Source organism: Oreochromis aureus, linkage group 16, assembly GCF_013358895.1.
Source record: "Oreochromis aureus strain Israel breed Guangdong linkage group 16, ZZ_aureus, whole genome shotgun sequence".
Taxonomy (NCBI): domain Eukaryota; kingdom Metazoa; phylum Chordata; class Actinopteri; order Cichliformes; family Cichlidae; genus Oreochromis; species Oreochromis aureus.
The window spans coordinates 11,158,516-11,180,806 of NC_052957.1; the positions used below are offsets into that span (position 1 = coordinate 11,158,516).

Below are 22,291 nucleotides of genomic sequence, written 5' to 3' on the forward strand. Positions count from 1 at the left end.
CCTCGCAGCAGAGTTATTTGAATGGGTCACTACTGAATGTGTCACACTGTTGGTTGCTATTGGTGACATGTAAATGACAAACAGTGTGTTAGGTGGTGCAATCACAATGTTTTATCACATTAGTGAGTGCATATAAAGCCTCAACATCCTGTTAATCTGAATAATGTCCAGTTCCAACATATTACAGGTGTGTAATTGTTGAAAATTGACTATAAACCTGTAATTTCCATAATCAGATACCATAGCTTTCTCAACAATGTGTGATACCCCTTGTCGTTTTGTGTTCACAGACGTCTTCACAAGTTCGAGGACCCAGACGAAAGCTCCGGGCTGGAGCAACATCAGCAAGCAGCAGTCCCGGTTCTGATGACAGCAAATCTAACACTAAACAGTACGTTACTACATAACTCGCATCTCTCTTTTAACACTTAATTTTAAAAATAATTCCTAACTCTCAAGTTGTCTTTCCTTGCCTTTCCTCCATTGGAAAACTTTAGCCCAAACCTTGAATCTCAGGGTCAAACTGACAGTGTAACAGAGACTGACGGCAGCCCAAAAGTGCACTTGCTGTCAGCTGACGAGCTCGAGCTGCAAAATCTCCTTGAGAAACTCTCTGATCAGTCATTAGATAAACAAGACACTGACTCACTGAGCAGCCACACCTCAGGTTTGTGATATTCGTCTCTTCGATGTTTTGAAATTTATCATTTAATGTAACACTTAATATAACTGACTGCTTTTCTCTTCTTGATTCATCCTTCACTCATTCCTTTGTTTTCAATTGCTGCTTTTTGCTGCTTTCTGTAATGTTTTCCCCTCTCTCATCTGTTCTATCCAGACGACAGCTGCATTTCCTCAACTCCTTCCTCTGACCTGCTGACTTCCAGTTACAAAGATGACTTAAATACAAAGAGACAAATGCACAAGTAAGACTGTGTTTCAAAATGTGTCCCAGAACTGCAAAACATGAATAATAATCGTTGACTAATCCAGATACACGCCCTACCAAGATGTTTGTTATCTTCAGTGTATTAGCAGCTTAACCTTTGACCTCCTGTTCCACAGTAACAGTGGACTGTCTGGGTCACACTCCTCTTCCCCAGTGTGTCTGAATGAAGTTCGACTCTGTCTGGAGAAGGAAAAGCGGTCCCTGCAGGGACTGAAGAGCTCTAGTCTTACAAACATATACCAGAAGGGGAAAACGGCAACGAGCAGGAGAAGCTCACTTCCCGGAACACCCACCCACGGTAGGAATGATAGGGTGTGAACAGCTTAACTGTACATTTGGGAAATGAGCTTATTTACTTTACTTCCAAGAGTGAGATGAGAAGATTCCCCAAGCTCCAAATATGGAGCCAGGAGACTGTTAGCATAGCTTTTCATCAAGACAGTAAGAAGCTATTAACAGAAAAACAGACACAGCATTTGATTCTGTGTAAAACCACAGCTGTTAGTTTTTGCATCTGTACTTGTATCTGAAATGAACGAACAAGAGGTAATTCCTGTAGTTCTAGCTTTGGAACTACAGGAACTGCTGTTAGGATTATGTTTGATTATGAATTTCAACTTTTTACATTAATAATTAGTGAAATACAGAAGCATATTTCACTAATTATTAATGTAAAAAGTTGAAATTGCAGGTAATATATATTACCTGCAACAGAACACACAGCGCAGTTCCTGCCTGTGTTTGCATTTCACTTTGACGCATTTAAAAGCAACATATCTTTTAAAACTTGAGCTTATGTGTTCAAATAAACTGATAAGTTAATCAAGGTTATTCTTGCTTTCTGAATATATCTTTTTTCATTATTAAAGTGTTTCTCAATCTCTATAAAAATGACATTCAAGTAGCCTGAAAACGTAATTTGGTCTTACTAATAAGTTGACAAATCTCTCTGTACATCTACCTGTTTTGTGCTTATCTTGACAACTGCTTGTCCAGTCCAGTCAGTGTTGGCCCTTGCATTACTGAGGACATGTGTAAGTGCTTTGCCGAGTATGAAATTATTTGGGTTATCCGGTCTAATATTTTGGGTCACTTTCATTTACAAGTGACCCTCTGCCTGATCCACTCTGTGTACAGGGAGGAGGGGCAAAGGAAGTTTTCACAGGACTGTTTGCAGCCATCTTAAAAATTAAGGGCACTTCATGATTCAGTAGCTTGTAAAAGCTCCTTTGGGAGCAATAACTTGAAGTAACTGTTTTCTGTATGACTGGATCAGTCTCTCACATCATTGTGGAGGAATTTTGGCCTGCTCTTCTTTACGGTGTCTCTTCATGAACGTAATATTTTAACATGCTAACTGAGGCCTGCAGAGTTTGACATGCAGCTCTTGGGTTTTTTTGCAGTTAATCTGAGCATTGCATGGTCTGACCTTTGGGTGAATTCCCTGGGACGTCCACTCCTGGGAAGATTGTGGGATTGTGTTAACACACAACTGAATGCTCCAGACCAGAAAATTGCCAAAACTTCTGCTTTTGTAGAGGTGGTGACAGCTGCTGATGATCAGTTTATCACGTGCATTCGATGAGCAGCACCCACACAATTTCTAATTTTTGTTTGACTGTCTTTGTGAAGATATAATAATGCATTACTAATCATCTTACTTTTAATGTTAGCTTTAAGTTTAATCATCACTAGTAAGTGCCACAGTCTCACATAACCTAATTCTAACTTCCCTAAAACCAAGTCTTAGCCCTCAACTCTTGAAAGAACTTTGTGAGAATTTTATCGTAATAAGTGATGAAATGTTGTAAAGCTTGTTGGACACATTGTATTTATTGTTGATGTTTTATCTAATTTTGCATTTGGTGTCCTGTAATAAATTACCTCCTTTGTTTTGTTTGGATCAGAGGATCTTAGGAAAGCTGCTTGTTCTGGAATATGATAAGAATGTTTTAACAGGCATTTTATCAAATTTTAATTAAAATGTTACCTTCTAGCCTCTATTAAAACAACACAATCAAGATGAATTGATTATTGTGCCACATACTTTTGCTTCTCCAATTTCACTACCTGATAGAATAAGAAGTAAACCCGCAGTGGGTTTACTTCAGTTCACTTTTTTATTTAGCATTTTCAGTGGAATTAGACCTAGAGTTCTTCATTTTTTTAGGATTTAAGTTTACACAATTTTCCCATTTTAGCAAACATCTTATACTTTATATATATAACTCTATCCCAATACTGGTACTGGTAATTTCTGATAACTGTGCTAATGATTTCATATAACTTTACTTAATAAAGGCTGTATGAAACACATTGATTGTGCCATACAAGGGCCGGCAGACTAGCTTCTCATTTTCTGGTTTTCCAGGAGTTTCAGGAGCGTAAAAATGAAAGTGTCTCGCCAGCCGACGCAGAAATGAAAACCACGTTGACATTTTAGTTTTTTGCTGAAAAGCCTTTAAAAAAAAAAATGTATTTATTAGATATATTGAATAGCAGAATGTTTTCATTGATGTTGTGACTTTCTGCTCTGTGCCTGCTTATCTTGACTCAACAGCTTGACTCAGTTCCCAATTAGTTTAAGTATTTTGTAGGTACAAGGTGGCACATGTTGATTCCAGCGAAGCTCTGTGAGTCGTTGGGGTGTGTTCATGAAAATCCTTGTGGGTGCGGTTTGTTTGTGTTTGCTCACGTATTATAGTCAATAACACTGCACTGAACTGTGATGCAGTTTGTTTGCAGAGAAGACATAAACACTGAATTTTCTGAATTAATGACATCTCTTAAAATCTCAGAAGAGCCACGAAAGTTTGTTTTCACAAGCAATAATGATCCCCTTCCTTAGTTTATGCTCAAAATATTGGGAGATACTGGCGTCTTTATCTCTTGAGTCGCCCCTTTGCCAGTCTGAGTTCATTTTAGATGGATCATCCTGAAGCTATATTGATTCAGCTGATTGTGGGAAACACTGCAGATTGCATTCTGTAGCAATAACATCCATATTACTCAAAGATCGCTCAAGTCCATCTAGGCTCTTTTAGGATTTCAAGATCATTCTGAAACATTGACAAAAAACATTTTGTACTAGAGTTATGTAATTTTAATGAAAAACTCAATTTGCAATATCGACAAATGCTCAAATATGACAATTATGTGAGGATTCAGTTATTTGAATGTCCTCACCTACTGTATTTTTTCTTTTATTCAGTCAATGCTTTCTTATTCTGTGATTTGCTGGTGTGGTAGTCTTAATCTAAGTTCACCAGTGCCACTCTTTAAGTTAAGGCGACAAACCGTCATATTGAATCCCAAGCATCGTTTATTCATGTATATATTACATTGGACTACCACAGGGACATTAAAGTTTTACTCTACTCTGCTCGTGTATTTTTTCTTCAGGGTCTCCTCGGAGGCGACACCCTTGTGCTTGCAGGCCGTCCTCAGCTGGTGGGGCCTCGGTTGGAGCGCCAGAGGAGGCAGAAGATGGCCTGCCATTTCTGGAGACAGAGATTTGGAGCTGGGGGCGTGGCTCTGAGGGACAACTTGGTCATGGAGATCAGCTCGCTAGGTGGGGACCAAAGCTAAAGTGTAACAGTGATATTTAAAAATAAAATGTCTATATTGTGTTTACAATATGTCTGTTATGATGTAATAAACACATGCATAATTATTATTTAAAGGTGAACTACATTACATTAGAAGATAATTAGATACAACCTTTTGGGATGAAATGCTCAATTGAATTAGGTGGAAATGTGTGTAAGAAAGAAATTATAACCACAAGATTAGACTGAACTGTGTGTTTGTGTGTCCAGACTCCAGCCTCTATGCGTCAAGTCTTTAACAGGGGAAGAAGTGATCAAAGTTGCTGCAGGCTCGCATCATTCACTGGCTCTCACTGCTCAGTGCCAGGTAACAAAAACGGCACACACTTCGCATGATTAGACAAACAGGTGCTATATGTGAGGACTCCCTTTGATATTAAATGCTCCCAAGCTCTTGACACCTTACTAACTATTGCTAGTTGTACTTACATGCTGAGATGAGCCTAACATTTCTGTATGTTTTAATGAGAAGTCCAGAAAGATTAGTTATGCTTTAACAAAAGGCTAATAGACATCCTAATTAAACATCAAAATTTGTGGCTCAATCTTAAAAATAAGATGTAATTAACTGTCTTAGGATACTTTAATCATGTTATTTTTCAAGGTCTCAAGTTTCAAGCATTATTTGTATGTAAGTGCATGCTCACCCCTTATTTCATCTCTTCTGTGCTGTAGGTGTACTCATGGGGCAGCAACATGTGTGGACAACTCGGCCACGTGAACATCCCTGTCACTGTCCCTCAGCAGGCAAAGGTACAGAAATCTCAGCCCATTTTTTAACATTTAATTCACACATTTCACACTTCTACCCAGAGATTTAGTCATTCACATAGATGTTTATTTTCGCTAATGTAGGAAAACATAGCAACACCATCCATTTCCTAATATTACTCTGTTTTGTTATGGGTGCCCCACCATAGCTGTCTGATGGCCTTCGTGTTTGGGACTTGTCAGCCGGTCAGAGCCACTCCCTGCTCCTGGCTGATGGAGACTGTGTGCAGCCAGTCCTGTTGTACTGCGGCCAACAGAAGGAGCCAGTGCAAACTGAGAGGCTAAACCAGAGTGAAAGCTCAAGCAAGAGGTCACCCAGCAGAGTGGAGCGTTATACAGTCATGCCCACCCTGCTGCCCTTCTGCATCGAGGTTTGTAGGTCCAAAACACAACTTAACACAGACAGTAAGGAAAATGATGGGTGGAGCATTTTTTCCGCTAAAGCACGAGCATATTTATGAGATGGAAGTTCTTACTCACACCAGCCTAACTCTATCTGTAATTGTAACCTAAATGTTACCCTCTTGTTTTTTCTGTGTGTGTGTGTGTAGATGGGTTACGTTAGCAGTGTGTGCAGTGGTGGTCAGAGCTGTGCGGTGTTGGCAGACCACAACGTCATGGGTTTTATTTCGGCTATCCACGAGCTGGCCTCCAGAGAGAGACACTTGTACTGTTGGTGTAGCAGCGTCAGGAAGATCCTCCTCACCCCTCTGCGTAAAAAAGGTCAGAGAGCATCTACTGCCTCGTTCTGCCGTATTAAAACATTTATTAAAATTAGTGTTTGTGTGTGTGTGTTTTCTCATCTGCAGAGAGTTTGTGTCCAGTGTTGGGTGAGCAGTGCACCCATCTTTTCTTCTCTCTCTGTGAGAGTTTTGTTCAGCTGAGCACCCTGATTGGCCGACATGCCACAGCACTCACCTACTTCCTGCATAACGTGCAGGGCTGTGATGTCACTACCCTTCCCCTGCTGACACACACAGAGTATTTCATAGACGCATACAAAAGGTGAGTTGGTTTTTTTGTCTCACCAAACAAAAGTCCCATCATGTGATTCCCTCAAAGAAAACATGAACAGACATACTCATGTTTATGTCAGTAATCGCTGTGATGCCGTTTTATCACCTTTTCTCCATTTTTTTTTTTTTTAGTTTTTACACTCACTGGTGACTGTACTAGTTGACCTTCCTTGTAGCAGGTTGCCTTCAGGACTGCCTTAATTATTCACGGCATAGATTCAACAAGATGCTGGAAAAATATCTCAAGAGATTTTGATCCATGTTGTCATGATCGCATCACACAGTTGTTGCTGATTTGTCAGCTGCACATTCATGATGCTTTGTTTATTCGTGTATTACAAAGCAGTTATAGTGCTGTGGTTAGAATTATTTTACATACAAGCAAACCCTCCTGGAGATTGGGAACACACATAACATATGCTGTGATCAGGTTAGGTTTCATCACATCTTATTTAAGCTTATATATAGTTAAAAGAAACAAGCCAGGAAGACAAACCTATTTCAAATGATCTTTAATAGTACGAACGCCTCTAATTTGAGATGGAGGGTTTAAGCTCTTCTTACAAGTTCACATGACTTTGTAAAGCTGTATCTTGTGCGTGACTGAGGAGTAAAATCTAAGTTAAAATCCCTCTGTCTGACTCTAGGTATTTTTCTTCACTTGGTGATTTCCAAGTAATGGGCGGATTCCAACCACTTCACAAACTCTCGCTGTAAGCACTTTTATTTTTCTTAAGCGCTCACTGTAGGAGTGCAGCTCTCTTCATTTGTAAATACATGTTCTTGTATGTTTTCTTCTTTTGTGACTAAACTAAAAGCATAAAACTTATCCCAGTCACTTGACAGACGTGTTATTCTAAGAGTGCATCTGTCTCTGCCTGTCTCTGTTCCTGCCCAGTGAGAGTTCAGGCTTTCGGCAGACTTTGCTCACTCAGCTGTCCGTATCAGATCAGTCAGCCAGTGGTGATGTTGATCTGGTTTCAATGTTGTACTGGCCTCTGCAGCAGCTCCACCAGTACAGCCGAGCCCTACTCAAACTGGCGGCCTGCTATGATGTGGTGAGAAAATCCTCTTCTCTCCTTTTGTGTCAAGCACTTTTTTGACCTTCCTTCTTCTTCTTCTTCTCTCTTTCCCTTGCTTCATTCCCTCACTTTCTGTTTCGTTCCCATGACTGAGCAACATTAGAACAAGTGGTTGTTACTGTCACTGTATTGACTTCAAGTCTTTTATATGTTCAGGTGTACAAAATTCTCTGTTGTGCTGTCTTTCCTTTTCTCCCCAGTTAACTGTGGAGTATAAGTCCCTTGATCAGGGTCATAAAGATTGCGAGTCCCTGTCTTCATCACTGCTAAGAAGGAAGAAGGAGGCTGAAACCACCTTCCTGTTCTGGAAGACCCACTCTGGCAAAACTACTGTGAGCACAACCCTGTTTTATGTGCCTGCATCCTGTAATTTTTTTCCTAGTCTATACACATTAGTCACTATGCTTTCCTTTGAGGTTTTAACCCAAGACAACAAGTGTGTTTCTACATTTTATTTCACTCCCTAGAGCCGCTAGCCTTCCTGGCAGGACTCTCTAAGTGCTCCTTTTCAAACTGAGCTGATTCCCAGAGTATTAATTTGCCCTGAACAGCCCTGCCCTGTATTTCATTGGCTAAAGTAGTAGTAGTGGGTGTAGCATGCTGTTCAAAGACAGAAAAAATAGGTACAGTTTTCAAAACTTTCAGTTGGATGTCAGTCTCTTGTCTGCACCTCCTTTCTTCAGTTGCTAAAGAACTATAATAGATCCTTAGAGCAACTGGTGTGCTAAAACACGCACCTGAAGTGTCTGCTTGCACAGAAACCTGTTTCCAAGGGTTTCTTCTTGTAAATTCATCAAATTCCCAGACAAATATAAATCACCTTTTCTTTAAATTTGTTGCATTTTGATCAAGGTGTCTGCAAGAGCATCTAAACTGCATGCTCCTCTGCAAAGTAGCAACCCATCATTGTACAGTACAGTCTATTGAAAGTAATGGTTTTCAGAGTGCAGCCTCTGCCACATCCTGTGTGAAAACACATTAAGTTATGAGACATGTGTTGCAGCTTATGAGCTACCAGAGTACCCCGGGTTTTATTAAGGAAATTTATGTGTGTGATTTTGTTCTTCAGGAGTGCCTGCGTCTTCCCAGGCGTCGTGTGGTCTGTGAAAGCAGCAACAGATCTCTGACTCTGCAGAACGCCGGCCGGTTCTCAAATCACTGGTTCATATTGTTCAATGATGCCCTGGTGCACACACAGGTACTCAGAATAAGTCAGTATGAAATCAGATATATTAAAGTGCTTTTCTTGTTTATGTTGGTAGCATAAATTCATGTTGGGGGAAGCAGAGCATAAAGGAGCCTTTTCTAAGTCTTTTAAAATTATCTTTACTTTATTTTCATTTTTTTTGTTAACAACAACACTCACTGTACACCAGAGAAAACCCAAAGGATCTCTGATCTGACAGTGATTTCTGGTCATCTGCATTGATTTACAGCTGAAGCTTACATATTAACATTGTGTCTTTTATTCAGGGTACAATTCCCTCTCAGAGCTTCGTGAGTATCCCTTCCACCAGTTTACCCAGTTTCACCTCCAATAACAGACATCACTGTAACTGAGCTTGAGCTTGAGCTGTAGCGGCGAATTGTAGGTGGGCCAGCATCTGTTCAGTGCTTCCACTCTGACAGGATCAACTAGGATTTGAATGCAGCTATATAAATGTTAATACAGGACTTCATCTATGTCACAGGTGCCTAAGGATCTGGGGCTTTATATACTTTCAGAAGCAAGTTCTTCTGTTAGTTCAAAGATCTTAGGCGATTTTTTTTCCCTGCAGAAATACGAACTCTGCAAATATCATATAGGCCGAATAATTAACTGCCTCACCAGTGAGTCTCTCATCCTGTGGACATGCTCCAGCTCCATCTTCTTGAGTAGCACTTGGCGACACTAGTCTATGCTCTGCTTTGCAGCCTTGTTGAGCTTGGGATGGCAGCACACAAACCTATTCACCTCTAGTTGGAGTAGCCCTCCAGCTTGCACCAAATCTTCACAGCAGAATAAGATGGTGGAGTTGAAGTTGGTCCACCTGAGAGACAAGAGTCTCACTGGTGGGATCACATCTGTGGCAACTGGTCAGCCCTTTGATAGGAAATGAAAAGAACGAACTATCGACTGATCTACGACTAAACTAAGAATTCGTTGTCTGCTTGTATAATAATGGACGATGGCTTGCGTTGTTCATATATGAATTTTTCCTTTGATGTCAGAATTGCTGGCCATTATGTTCCCTAATACTCTGTTTTTAATATTTTGTCCACTCAGTTAACATGAATGAGGCTAAAACAAACAGTGATCATTGGCCTTTGTAATATTCCAGCATTACAGACGTTCTGTGTTAACATTTATTCTGTGCATGTGGTCCTGATGGCTGATTCTGTCCAGCTGCTGCTCAGCAGGCTGCTGTGTGTGGATTCATCTGTGTTTAGAAGATTTTCCAACATTAGTTAGTGGGGAAAGTAGATGAGGTCATAGCTGCAGTAGTTCAGAGCTTGGAAGGGTGATGGTGAAAGGATGCATCTCTCACTGCTGTGGTCTAGCTTTAAACAAGGAGACTGTCACTGATTTCTTCCTGATGATGGCTTCTTTATTCTTACATTTACTGTCAGCTTGTCCTCTCTGGCTACTTTTTTGGTTTTAGAGCAGTTTCTTCCTGAGACTCTGTTTCCTGTTTGATGTGGTGTGGTGTGTTACTAGAGTTTTGGGTTCATGTCACGTGTTGTGAGTTAAAACTTTGAGATAGCGTTCATGTACTAAAAGTCATTTTGTGCATCACAAATAAATCTCATAATTGTAAAATGTGGTTAGTATGCAAGGTGCACTAAGAAATGTTTGTAATTCTGCCCATGACAATCAAAAATGAAAGCTGGTCAGTTCCCTTTCAAGGTCTTCACCTTATCCATCCATCTGTTTGTCTGTTCGTCTACCCATCCGGCCATCCACCCACTCAATTCTGCTTATCTGCCATCAGGTTATGCAGGATATTCTAGAGATCTTTCTCCCCACCATCTCTTTCCTGTTCCTCCTGAATGATCATGAGGCATTCCCAGGCCCAATGAGATATAAAGTCTCTCAGTGAGTTCTGGATCTTTCCCTCCTAGATGTTAGATGTGCCCCCAAACCCTTCATTGATGAGTCATCCATGAGCAGATGCTTGAACCATCTCTGCTAGCTTCTTTTTTCACACAAAGGCGCAAAGGCTTCAAATTCCTTCTGGATGTCTGAGCTTCCCTAAGAATTAGCCCAGAAGCTCTTAAGGTGATTTTACTGGTCTTTAGATCTCCTTACCTTAGGTGAGAGTTGGAACTCTCGCTTTACCATTCAGTCATTCAGGAGAAAACAAATTTGCCATGACAATCCAGTCACACACCGCCCCACTCCACTGGTCTACTAGAATATTCTCAGTACTGGCAAAGAAGATGGGAGTTCTTCACTTGGGGCAGCGTCTCTTCCCAGATCCAGAGGGAGCACTCCGCTGTTTTCCAGCGCTAAGACTTTGAGCTGCTGATTGTCATCACAGCCATTTCACACTTGGCTACAAAATTGAAGGTCACCCTCCACTAAAGCCAACAGAACTATATCTGCGAAAAGCAGAAATGCTATTCCGAGGGTCAAAAAATGGACCCCGGCTTTTCCCTTAAGGCGATCGTGGCTCAAGAGTTGGCAGTTCGTCTTGTAATTGGAAAGTTGCCGGTTCGAACCCCGGCTCCGACAGTCTCGGTCGTTGTGTCCTTGGGCAAGACACTTCTCCCGTTCCCTACTGGTGGTGGTCAGAGGGCCCGGTGGCGCCGGTGTCCGGCAGCCTCACCTCTGTCAGTGCGCCCCAGGGTGGCTGTGGCTACAATGTAGCTTGCCATCACCAGTGTGTGAATGTGTGTGTGAATGGGTGGATGACTGAATGTGTAAAGCGCTTTGGGGTCCTTAGGGACTAGTAAAGCGCTATACAAATACAGGCCATTTACCATTTAAGATCCTGTTCATGGATCAAAGACGAGGGTGAAACCCTGACAAGTCCAACACTCACTTCTGTGTCCACCTCCAGCATGGTTCTCATTTCTGTGCTTCTGTTTTCAGCTCACATTAGAAGTACTCACCACAGACACACAAGTTCAAATGGTCAGAACAAGACTTCTACAGATAGACCTAAAAGCAGCAGAAGAGCTGGACGCAGCACAGAGGTGCATAAGGAGAGGACCTTGAAGGAGAAGTCATCCAAATTTAAATCAGGGTTGTATTGTAGGAGTCGCACAACTTAATGGTTACATCTCATGTAGTTAAAAAAACCAAACTTTTATGGACCTTTAACTGTAATTGATATAAAAAGGAATTTAAAACAGTCAATTACTTTGAATATTAAAACACAAGTCATGTTGAAAACAACTGAAATATCATAAAAGGTCATAATGTTATAGAGGAAACTGACTTATCAATGTAGGATAGTGTAGCTGAACTCAAAAGACGGTGAACTTCCCCAATTTACCAGCACACAGTCAGGAAACCACAGACCGATATAAAGGCATATCTTTTGGTCATCTATCCTTTTCGCTCTCTCTCTCTCACACACACACACACACACACACACACACACACACACACACACACACACAGTAGGATTTGATTGTTTCTAAAGTTTTGTAATCTCAGACAGCATGTTGTTACCTAATATGTGAGAATTACAGAAAAAGTGCTGCTCTCCCTCTTTGTCTGCAGTTCTCCACTCATCACGTCTACCCTCTGACCTGTTTGTGGGTGAAACCGGTCACTGAAAACGGCAGTGGACTGTGAGTTTGTTGTTGTAGAAATCAATCTACATGCTGACTAATGCGAAGTAAAGGAATGTTAGTCGCTCTGATAAAAACATTTATGTAACACTACAGCCTCAACAGCAACATGGGAGCAGTGCGGGGATCTTTTTTAATCTTTTAATTTACTTTGTATTTATTGGATAGGCAACAAGCAGCAAATCATTAAGCCATGGTTATGGTTAACTTTCCATGAAACCTACTGCTCTTTAAATCATGTACTTTTAAAAGTACTGGTACAGAATACTTTTGTCACCTTTGTTTGCTAGCCGAGACCCCAGAATAACCAGAGTCAGACTAATAAGACGGTAATAAGTACTTCATGTACTTATAAGGATGTCATTTATGCTTTTTATTTATGAGTCAGATTTTAAAATCTGAGCAGCTGGGATCAGTGGAGTGAGCTCTGACTTATTCCAGCTTGCAGAGCATTGCATGACCTTATGAAAATCAGCAGGAGACAAGAGTGATCTAATTCTAGAAATATTTTTAAGTTGGACCTCCAGCCCACAAAGCGTTTAGGGAGTGGAAGTTGGATGTCATTTGTAATACAATATTTAAAAGATCCACCTCCTTATTTTTTTGTACCAATTAAGTTAATTATTGCTCTTGTGCTACATATTTTCAGTCATGCCCTCAAAATAACATGTCCAGAGGAGAGTTTCACCCTGGTGGCCTCAACCCCGCAGGAAAAGGTACATTTATGGTTTAAACCATTACTGTTGCTTAGTTTTTCAAAATCAGTTTGTAAAAAAAGGTTTTTTAAACGATCGAATTCCGTCTTAAGGCGTCTGCTTCCGTTCTGTGCTCTCTCTGCAGAACAAGTGGTTACGATCTCTTAACCAGACAGTGGATCAGATACTGGGCGGCGGAGGTCAGGGGTCATCACCAGCAATGACTCGCACGGCCTCCTACACGTTCACGGCAGACGAACGGTTCAAAGATGCTCAGTACACCGGGAGCTGGTTGGCAGGACGGGTTCATGGCAGGTTAGAAAACATGTTTGTATGTTTTTGGCATTCTCTTTAAGGTTTTGGAGTGTCCCTGAATGCATCGTTTAGGACAGGGGTCTCGAACTCCAGGCCTTGAGGGCCGGTGTCCTGTAGGGTTTAGATGTGTCCTTAATCCAACACAGCTGATTCAAATGGCTAAATTACCTCCTCAATATGTCTTGAAGTTCTCCAGAGGCCTGGTAATGAACTAATCGTTTGATTCAGGTGTGCTGACCCAGGGTGAGCTCGAAAACCTGCAGGACACCGGCCCTTGAGGCCTGGAGTTCGAGACCCCTGGTTTAGGAGAACATTAAAAATGTTCCTCATTTAATACACCTGTAAAATCAAACAATAATAACAGTATTTGATGAGATTGTATTATTTTGTCATGCATAAATGCATAAAAAAATGCACCCAACTCAATAGATTTCCAATAGAACTTGAATAAAAAAAACAGCCAGTTAGCAATACAAAACAAATAATCCACCTTTGTCTTTGGAATCTCTTAGAAACAATGATTAATGTAAAATATGTTTATATATATTTAAAAAGCACAGCCACTTCTTCAATATGCAGGTCTGAAGTCATTATGTTTTTAGGCCAAAGAGGAGCAATGTTCAGGAATGAGGAATCAAATCACTAGAAGCCAATAAGTGAAGTCAGCATGAATGAAGAAAAGACTGTTTCCAGCCTTCTTGTGTAAATTCCTTCTTTGTGTGGGGAACTTAATTGATGACGCTGGCTAAACGGTTTAAGCAGAAGCTATATTTTCCTTCACAGAGGAACCATGAAGTGGCCAGACGGGCGGTTGTACAAGGGGAACTTTAAGAATGGACTGGAGGATGGGTCAGTACAGTAACCTGGTCTTATACAGAGGTGGTTACTGGATATGTTGTTCATTTCCAGTAAGAAACCTCTGCTCTTCCTGCCTTTGATCATGTGATAAAAAAGAAACAGAAATAGTGATGTAATTGCCCTACACTTCACCTCCGGCATGTTTTAAATATCCACTTCAGTTGCTAAATGTTACTTTTTTTTTCCAGCTATGGAGAGTGTGTGATTCCTAATAAACTACTGAATAAAACCGACACCTACCAAGGACAGTGGAGAGAGGGCAAGATCCATGGTTTTGGCAAGTACAAGTCAGTACACATTTTCTACCTACTTTGTGGTGTGAAATAGCAGAAATTGTACGTGTACCCTTAGTTAGGTGTTAAGTAGCAGCGCTGGACATCCATATACAGATATAAAAGCTTTAAGTTTTAAAGACATCAGCTCTTATTAACAAATGTCTCTGGTCAGCAAATGTGGAACTAAAATAAAACATCATGTCTCCACAGTGGGGTTTTTTTTTTTTTTTAAGTGGCCACAGCTGTGGGCTCTGCACATTAACACAGAAGGCTGCTGTATATGTGTCATACTCAGGTATGCAAGTGGCGAGGTGTACGAGGGCTGTTTCTGTGATGGGCAGCGGCATGGTTACGGCATGCTGAGCTCTGGGAAACTGGCGAGGAATTCCTCCAGCGTTTTCATCGGGCAGTGGGTCCACGACAAGAGGACAGGATATGGCGTCTACGATGACATCACAAGGTCTGAATAACCCCAAGAAAACTGCTATTTTAAAAATATGGAAACTCAGAACTGTTAAATGTGGAATGCATCTCCTTAGGTAGGACGGAGCAAGGTTTCCTCTAATGGTCGGTTCACAGTAGTCGATATCGGTCCTGGTTTCTAGAGATGGCCTATCAGTGAATGAATTTTGTATCAAAGACATGCTACTGTCAGCAGTCCCTGATCTCATTTTTCCCCCCAGAGGTGAGAAGTACATGGGCATGTGGCTGGATGACCAGCGGCATGGCAGCGCAGTCATCATCACGCAGCACGGCGTGTACTTTGAAGGAGCTTTCAGAGAGAACAAAATGAGCGTAAGTACACCCTGAAATATGTATCTGCTTACATATGTGCTTACAAATTTGTTAGCTCATGAGTGCGTTTGAGTGAATTTTAATCTGTGGGGAGGGCGCAGATGTTGTGTTACTTGTAACTAAAATAAGTGGGTTTTGCTGGTTTATTTAAATACATGTGCAGAAAGAAAAAAAGTAGTTTGAAATTTTACAAATGCATTTTTGTCTTTATTCATCCTATGTGTTTAGTTCTAAACACTTTAGAAAAAAGCTTTTAGTTTATAATAAGCATCTACAAAGCCCTGCACCTGAAATAACAGATAAGTTGGGAGACATGCAGTGTAGTAAGGCTGGAATTGTTGGTGCAGACAGGTAGTAGCTGCAGGCCTGTGGTGTGTTGATAAAATACCAAATCCATTTTACACAATGCATCCTACATGCGGCAGGTAATAATTAAATAACTTATCCTGCTTATCATCAAAAAGGATTCTCTTTGATGTCACTGAAGCACATACCAGAGGGGTCCTGGGCTGGCGGAGAGGGGTGCAGAGCGCTCAGAGCTCATGCTTTTCCTTCTTCAAACAGCAGAATTTAAAATATGCTAACCCCACTGTTGCTCCCATTAGTAGACTCTAAACATGCCAGCAAAGGACGTCAGGCTCATCGCAGCCAAAAAACATACACAAACCCCAGTATTACCCAAGCATGCTTTTTTAAAATACATGGTCATTTTAATCCTTTGATTGTTATGTACATGTAAATTCTGTCACAGTTGTTGCGAGGTGATCACACCTATCACTTCTCTGCCCTCCAGTATCAGCGTTACAGTGGTTAGCCCTGTTGCCTCACAGCAAAAGAGTCCTGGGTTTGAATCCACCAGCCAGACAGAGGCCCTCTGTGTGCATGTTCTCCCTCTGTGGGTTTCCTCCGGGCACTCCATTCTTCCTCCACAGTCTAAAGGCATGCATGTTGGGTTAATTGGTGATTCTAAATTGCCTGTAGGTGTCAAACAACATCAAAATGATGTTTTTCAACTGCAAAATGTTTTCTGGGATGTTCCTAGCTTGAGTCAGACATTTTAACAAAAAAACAACAACTTTATATTTACTTAAATTTTAACTATAGATGTCTCTTGTTTTGCAACTGTTTATATTTCTATTGCACCAAGCACATAAAAGACACAAGAGTTTCCCTCAAGATCGATAAATTTCTAATCTTATCCATGACATTTGTGACTGGACTGCAGTTTGTAGTGCATGTTGTAGAACTGGTGCAATTTGAATTCTGAACTAGTAAAATGTCCTGCCTGCCTTTAAATCTGACCTGATGATGAAATGTAAATAAATATAACATAGTGATGAAATCTTAATCGTGTTGGTGACACGTTTGATGTACTGTGTGATTTCTGACAGGGTCTGGGTTTGCTGATGTCAGACGATGACACAGTTTTTCATGGGGAGTTCACTGACGACTGGACCATCAGCGGGAAGGTAGAAGACATTTCTGCTCTTTGTTTAAGACTTGGTGTCTGCAAAGGTCTTATTTTGATAGTCTTCAAAACTACCTTTTTTCCTAATCACAGTTGTTACTAAAAATACTCTAAAACAAGTTTCATTCACTCCTCTTCTCCTTCTCCTTCAGGGGATTTTAACCATGCCTAATGGTGACAGTCTGGACGGCCAGTTCAGTGGAGAGTGGAGCTCAGGGCTGAAGGTGGTTGGAACATACACAAAGCCAGGCATTGATGAACCTCCAAACAAGGAGAAGAATGGCCTGAAGTGAGTATTTATTGCACTTTAATGAGCTGGTTTTATAATAATGCATGTAAAAGTGCTCCTGATTTGTGCAGGCTTTTATTTGTCAACTTCTTGTCTGTTACGAGGGTATAATCATATAATGCCGTGTCATTTAAAACTTTGAAAATGTTGCACATGTGCAGCAGACTGGGTCAGTACGCCGTGCCGGCAGATCAGAGGTGGATCTGTGTGTTTGATGAATGTTGGAGTCGGCTGGGCTGCGAAGCTGCTGGGAAAGGAGAGAGGACGACGGCCTGGGAGAACATCGCTGTTACAATAACAACTGCACGACGGCAGAGGTAGACACATAAAGGACGCAACATCAAAGCCCCAGATTTAATGTGTGTTAGTTTAGACTGCAGATTTCAAATAAAAGATTGATGTAGCCAACTTGAGGTCACACATTGGTTGATGAAATCCAGTTTCAAAGGCTCACTTTCAACATTTTAATAGTCAGTAGCCTGATTTTTTTTTTTAAAATCAGGGTTCAATAATAAACTTCTTTATTGTACTTTTTACCTCAGATAGCACCATAATTACGAAAATGAATATCATATTAACACTTAAATCTAAAACTGAGAACATAAATTCATCAGAAAGGTGTTTACTGCCGTCATAAATTCAGTGAGAAGTAGAGTCATTTTCCCCTAGACTTCTATAAAACTGACAGGAAACAGCTGATGACTCAAAGCACCACCTCATCCATCCAACACGGCGGTGGTTCTGTCATGCTTCAGCATGTTTGGCTGACAGTGTAACTGCCACAGTGGCATTAATAAAACACTGTATCTGTTAAAGTGAAAGCTCTGCCACACAGTTTTTATAATGATGTAAACCTACACATTTTAAAAATGAGACATTAATGCAGAATTTATCATTTTACTTTAAACTAAATGTGCTGAAGCTCCTGCAGAAGAAATATGTAACTTTCCAAACTGCTTAATGGGCCGCACTGTGTGATAATAATTCATCGTGTCTTATGTATACAGTTGTCAACTTAAATAAGTGGATGTGTCTGTGTGCTGTATGTTTGTAGCCCAGACCTCAGCAGGTCTCAGACCAAAGTCCTGGAGTGTCTGGAGTTTATTCCTCAGTATGAAGACCCTGTCACTGCAGCAAACTACGACAACATACGAAGATACCTCACCAAGGTATAGTGATCATACATTTAAATAAACAGATTTATCCTTCATTAAGGCACAGACGCAAATGGTTTTGGGAAGATAGGACTGTGTGTACATGGTGTGATCAAAAACTTGGATGTCCTCCCAACTTGATCAGTGGAGATCCAGTGTGCATGGCAGAGGTAAAAGTACAAAGTGGATGAATTAGCAGGGAGGCGGGCGGTGAGAGGAGGTTGTGTGTCTGCACACAGTTGCATGCTAGACAGATCAGCCTGTGATAGACTGGCCAACAACAGTTCAAGTCCATTTTAAAATTTCCAGTTAACCGAACAGGCATGTGTTTGGACTGTGGGGAGAAGCCAGAGTATGTGCCGAGAAGCCAAAAATAAAACAATAGAAAACATAAATTAAAATTTACATTTTTGGGGCTTTTCAGATAATAAAGAATACATAAATTAGAAGTTGAATTTTCAAAGAAAAAAAAAAGAAAGCTACCTGAAACGCTTTGCTAAATTAACTAAAATATAAGGAAATAATAAAAATATAGGTCACGTTGGTCACACCTCGATACTTAATCGCCAAGATTACGTATCAGCTGCCTTTAAAAAACGTTGCATTTGTATTTAGTACTCATTATGAACTATCTAAATCTCACTCACTCCAGCACACACTTGTAATTTCATGTCATTTAGACTCTATTTTATTTTATGTATTTTCTTTTTTTTGTTTTGTCTGAGCACATACGTGTGTGTATTTACATATATATTCATATTTGTACATGTAAATGCAAGTATGTGTACTTGTATATATCGTTTTTTACTCTATATGTCTGAAATAAAGATACAATAACAATAACTACTGACACATATTTTAGGAATTTAAGACTAAAGCTAATAACTAAACAGAAATGGGGAAATTCACTCTCTCAGCTGAAACTAAACTGAATTCAAAACAAAATAAAATGAATCAAACTAGTTACAAAATAGAAACTGTAATAGCTGTGGCAACTGGAGACCCAGCCCTGATCAGCCGTGATGATCCATCACATGATGTTTGAACGCACTGGAAGCCGTCCAGACGCGAAGAAGATCTTGAGGGGATATTACAAAGATTAAGTTAGGTACGGTTTGATTATCATGAGCTGTTTTCCTGAGTCAAGAAAGTCTTCTGGTTATTTGTAGTTTTGTTTTTGTTAATAGATGTTTGTGTATGTGTGTGCATCAGGCATGTGAGACCCCCCACCACCCTCTAGGCTGGCTGGTGGAGACGTTGGTGACAGCGTACAGGATGACGTATGTCGGTGTGGGATCAAACCGCAGGCTGCTCAGGCAGGCTGTCCAAGAGGTCCTGGCCTACCTCACGCACTTCTACAGCGTCATCAGGTAGATTCATCTGTTTGCTGGGCCCTCAGGAAAGAGTTTCTATACACGGGTCTGACACTGGAGAAACTTCCAGGACTGTGTTCCGAAAATTAGGAAATTTTGCTGCTTCCCTGTTTAAGGTCATCTTAGTGCAGCTTTCTGTGCCATTGCTACATTTCAGTCGCTACCTTGAAATCCTGTTCTGACCACTTGCACTTGTGCATATGATTTCACCATGGACCTGTGCAGATATTTTCCAGGTCAGATTTAACCGACTTTATGTCAAGGATCTGAAAATTTCATGTCGATTTTTCGTGCACTTAAGTTATAAGAGTTCTACAATTTTGGAAAAAAAATAAGACAACCTCTCCCCTGTGACTCTGAGGGCTTTTAACTCTGAGAGTAGACATGACATGTCGTCATATTAAAGTTATTATACCAAAAATAAATCAATCAGCTGATTGTGAGGGAGTCAGGACTGTGGTTTAAGATTTGGTTTACAGGGACTGAGCCCTTATTAGATTTAGAAACTGAAGGTGAAACCAACTTAAATAAAACTCTTGTATATAATAAATTTTACTATATATGTATGTGTGATATAATGTCTGTCACCTGACTAAATATGGGTGTAATATTCTGTCTACAGGTTTTTATTCCCAGGATTACCGGACGATGGCAGCGTCCTCCCAGATGCCCCCACCTCTCCATCTAAGAGCAGACGCAACTCTTACACAACAGGGCAAGGGTGAGTGACACACACACACACACACACACACACACACACACACACACACACACACACACACATACAGGACACATGAAGTTTTCCTGACTCTTCATCTGTGTTTTTCTCTTCCTCTTCCTCCACCACGTTGTCCTCCAGCTGTGTTATGGTGGTGAGCTCCTCCTCTCTCCTCCTCCCTCTGCTGCTCCCTCGACTCTATCCTCCTCTCTTTACTCTGTACTCCCTGCAGGAGGAGCAGGAGGAAACTGAGTACTGGGAGCGCATCCTCCGACTCAACAAACAGCCTGACCAATCGCTGCTCAGCTTCCTGGAAGTGCAGGAGTGAGTACAAAACACACAAAATAAGTAAAGATATAAAAAGGTTTTCTTCTTTAGAAAAAAAACATTTTGTTTGTTTGTTTTGTGTCATTTGAATGTTTCCGCTTTAGGAAGTTCTGGCCGCTGTGGATGTCAATTCTTGGGGAGAAAAAGCAGGTGAGGCAGTTTTTTTCTTTATGTAATTTTCAGTCTAGATCTGCAGCTTTTATTTACAGCTGCAGCTCTTGTTTAATTGTCTGTAACTGTATCTCTTTGCATGCATTACAGATTGTGTCCAGCAGCAAAGACGCCTGTTTTGTTTCTGCTGTAGAAACACTCCAGCAGATCAGGTAGCTGCCCTGTGATCTCGCACAATGTCATTAGTGATGACTAGACACTAAAAATGAAAAATGGAGCTTTTATTCATGGTTTAGAGTTTTGTGTATCTATAAGAGTGATTAATTTGCAACTGAATTTACAGATGTCCTGGTTACAAACACATAACCTTTTCAAAATTTAAATGTTTCTTCACACAAGTAAAAAAAAACTCCTTAGAAGAAGATTTTATTAAAGCGGGATAAAGTTCATGGTTCACTTGTCGGCCATGAAGAAGAGCGTCCCTACACTGAATGATCAGCTGTGCTCAGTTCAGAGTGACGGATGATGCTGTCGATCCTGACGTCCACCTTCACATCCTGAACCTGAGCACAGATGTTCAGGTCTTTGGTGGGCGGAGCTTCCTGACTGTGATGGAGGGTCTCCTCGAGGGTGCTCAGTATTCTACACTCTCCTGCTGACCTCAGAGCAGCCAGCAGCTCTCTGTGTGAACTGAGTAAGCGGTTAAAAAGAAGGATAGTCGGATGGGTGATCACTCGGATGGGATGTCGCTATTGTCTCCTTTCCCTTCATCAAGGATGCTCAACTATATCCTCTCCTAAAGGAAGCATTAAAACACCTTTCCTAAGCATTTAGAGAATTTGCCCAGCTCTTATGAAGACTGCCACACAGATACTTTCAGGTCATTTCACTCAGTTAGCAGCTGATTATTCAAGCACACCCTGGGACTCCTTCACTCAGCTGGTTTTTTAATAGATGTTGTGATGCTTGATCACAAACTATTGAGACTTTGGTAAAGGGATACACACCCATGCAATAATAAAAATGTTGAAATGTCATGAGTTTATAATGTAAATTCATGAGTTGAGTATTAAAATTCAACCCTTCATATTTACACAGCACCAGATTCACTCCGTCAGACAAGCTGATGGTGATCCAGAAGTCGTTTGAGGAGCTGACTCTGGAGGTGAAGCCTCTGCTGGATGGTGACTTCCTCTGGTGCATGGATGATCTGTTCCCACTCTTCCTTTATGTGGTGCTCAGAGCCAGGTATCCTATCACACATTCATGCATTTATTTGCATGTAGTAAGAGGTGTCTGTATTGCCTTATTGGTGATATTTGAGGTCTGTGTTGGTTACCCTAACCTTATGCTTTTATTGAAGTCTTGACAATCAGGGGACAAAAGCAGTCGTCAGTCTACCTGATATTTATCAAAAATACTTATATTTTTCCCAAAAAAGTACTTTTAGCTTGTCTCCAAATACAAAGGAGTAGAATTCAGGGTTGGTGTCAGCCTAGCCGGTGACTTAGACCTCACAGTGTTAAACATTTGTGTCCCCTCTTTAGAGATTCACGTGTGGGAACTATAGCCTCAGTTTTTTAAATACGTGATATTTATAATGATTAAAAAAACTGAACATTTTATAAGTGCTCACTGGCAGAATTTATATCTGTAAGAGAATGAAGGGCATTTTCCATCCTGAGCTATTTTCTTGGAGGTTGTT

The 22,291-nt window shown here is 40.8% G+C and overlaps 1 protein-coding gene across 3 annotated transcripts in view; it reads left to right on the forward strand.

Annotated features, from left to right (window-relative positions):
• The window catches only part of LOC116323675 (alsin-like), a 32,612-nt gene that overhangs the window by 6,959 nt on the left and 3,362 nt on the right, over window positions 1-22,291 (forward strand). Inside the window, exons 8-39 of one of the 3 annotated variants that reach the window (XM_039600374.1) lie at window positions 291-391; window positions 498-667; window positions 839-926; window positions 1,066-1,247; window positions 4,352-4,520; window positions 4,768-4,864; window positions 5,233-5,310; window positions 5,478-5,699; window positions 5,880-6,051; window positions 6,138-6,333; window positions 6,992-7,057; window positions 7,243-7,402; window positions 7,627-7,758; window positions 8,496-8,624; window positions 8,900-8,923; window positions 12,138-12,208; window positions 12,858-12,924; window positions 13,049-13,218; window positions 14,002-14,067; window positions 14,265-14,363; window positions 14,647-14,811; window positions 15,035-15,146; window positions 16,538-16,615; window positions 16,767-16,903; window positions 17,068-17,220; window positions 17,958-18,072; window positions 19,270-19,427; window positions 20,053-20,151; window positions 20,290-20,472; window positions 20,580-20,625; window positions 20,737-20,798; window positions 21,685-21,834. In XM_039600374.1, the coding sequence (XP_039456308.1) occupies window positions 291-391; window positions 498-667; window positions 839-926; window positions 1,066-1,247; window positions 4,352-4,520; window positions 4,768-4,864; window positions 5,233-5,310; window positions 5,478-5,699; window positions 5,880-6,051; window positions 6,138-6,333; window positions 6,992-7,057; window positions 7,243-7,402; window positions 7,627-7,758; window positions 8,496-8,624; window positions 8,900-8,923; window positions 12,138-12,208; window positions 12,858-12,924; window positions 13,049-13,218; window positions 14,002-14,067; window positions 14,265-14,363; window positions 14,647-14,811; window positions 15,035-15,146; window positions 16,538-16,615; window positions 16,767-16,903; window positions 17,068-17,220; window positions 17,958-18,072; window positions 19,270-19,427; window positions 20,053-20,151; window positions 20,290-20,472; window positions 20,580-20,625; window positions 20,737-20,798; window positions 21,685-21,834 (3,917 nt within the window). Of the gene's footprint in view, window positions 1-290; window positions 392-497; window positions 668-838; window positions 927-1,065; window positions 1,248-4,351; window positions 4,521-4,767; window positions 4,865-5,232; window positions 5,311-5,477; window positions 5,700-5,879; window positions 6,052-6,137; window positions 6,334-6,991; window positions 7,058-7,242; window positions 7,403-7,626; window positions 7,759-8,495; window positions 8,625-8,899; window positions 8,924-12,137; window positions 12,209-12,857; window positions 12,925-13,048; window positions 13,219-14,001; window positions 14,068-14,264; window positions 14,364-14,646; window positions 14,812-15,034; window positions 15,147-16,537; window positions 16,616-16,766; window positions 16,904-17,064; window positions 17,221-17,957; window positions 18,073-19,269; window positions 19,428-20,052; window positions 20,152-20,289; window positions 20,473-20,579; window positions 20,626-20,736; window positions 20,799-21,684; window positions 21,835-22,291 lie in introns of all 3 variants that reach the window. The other 2 variants (XM_031744063.2, XM_031744064.2) reach the window with 2 other exon arrangements.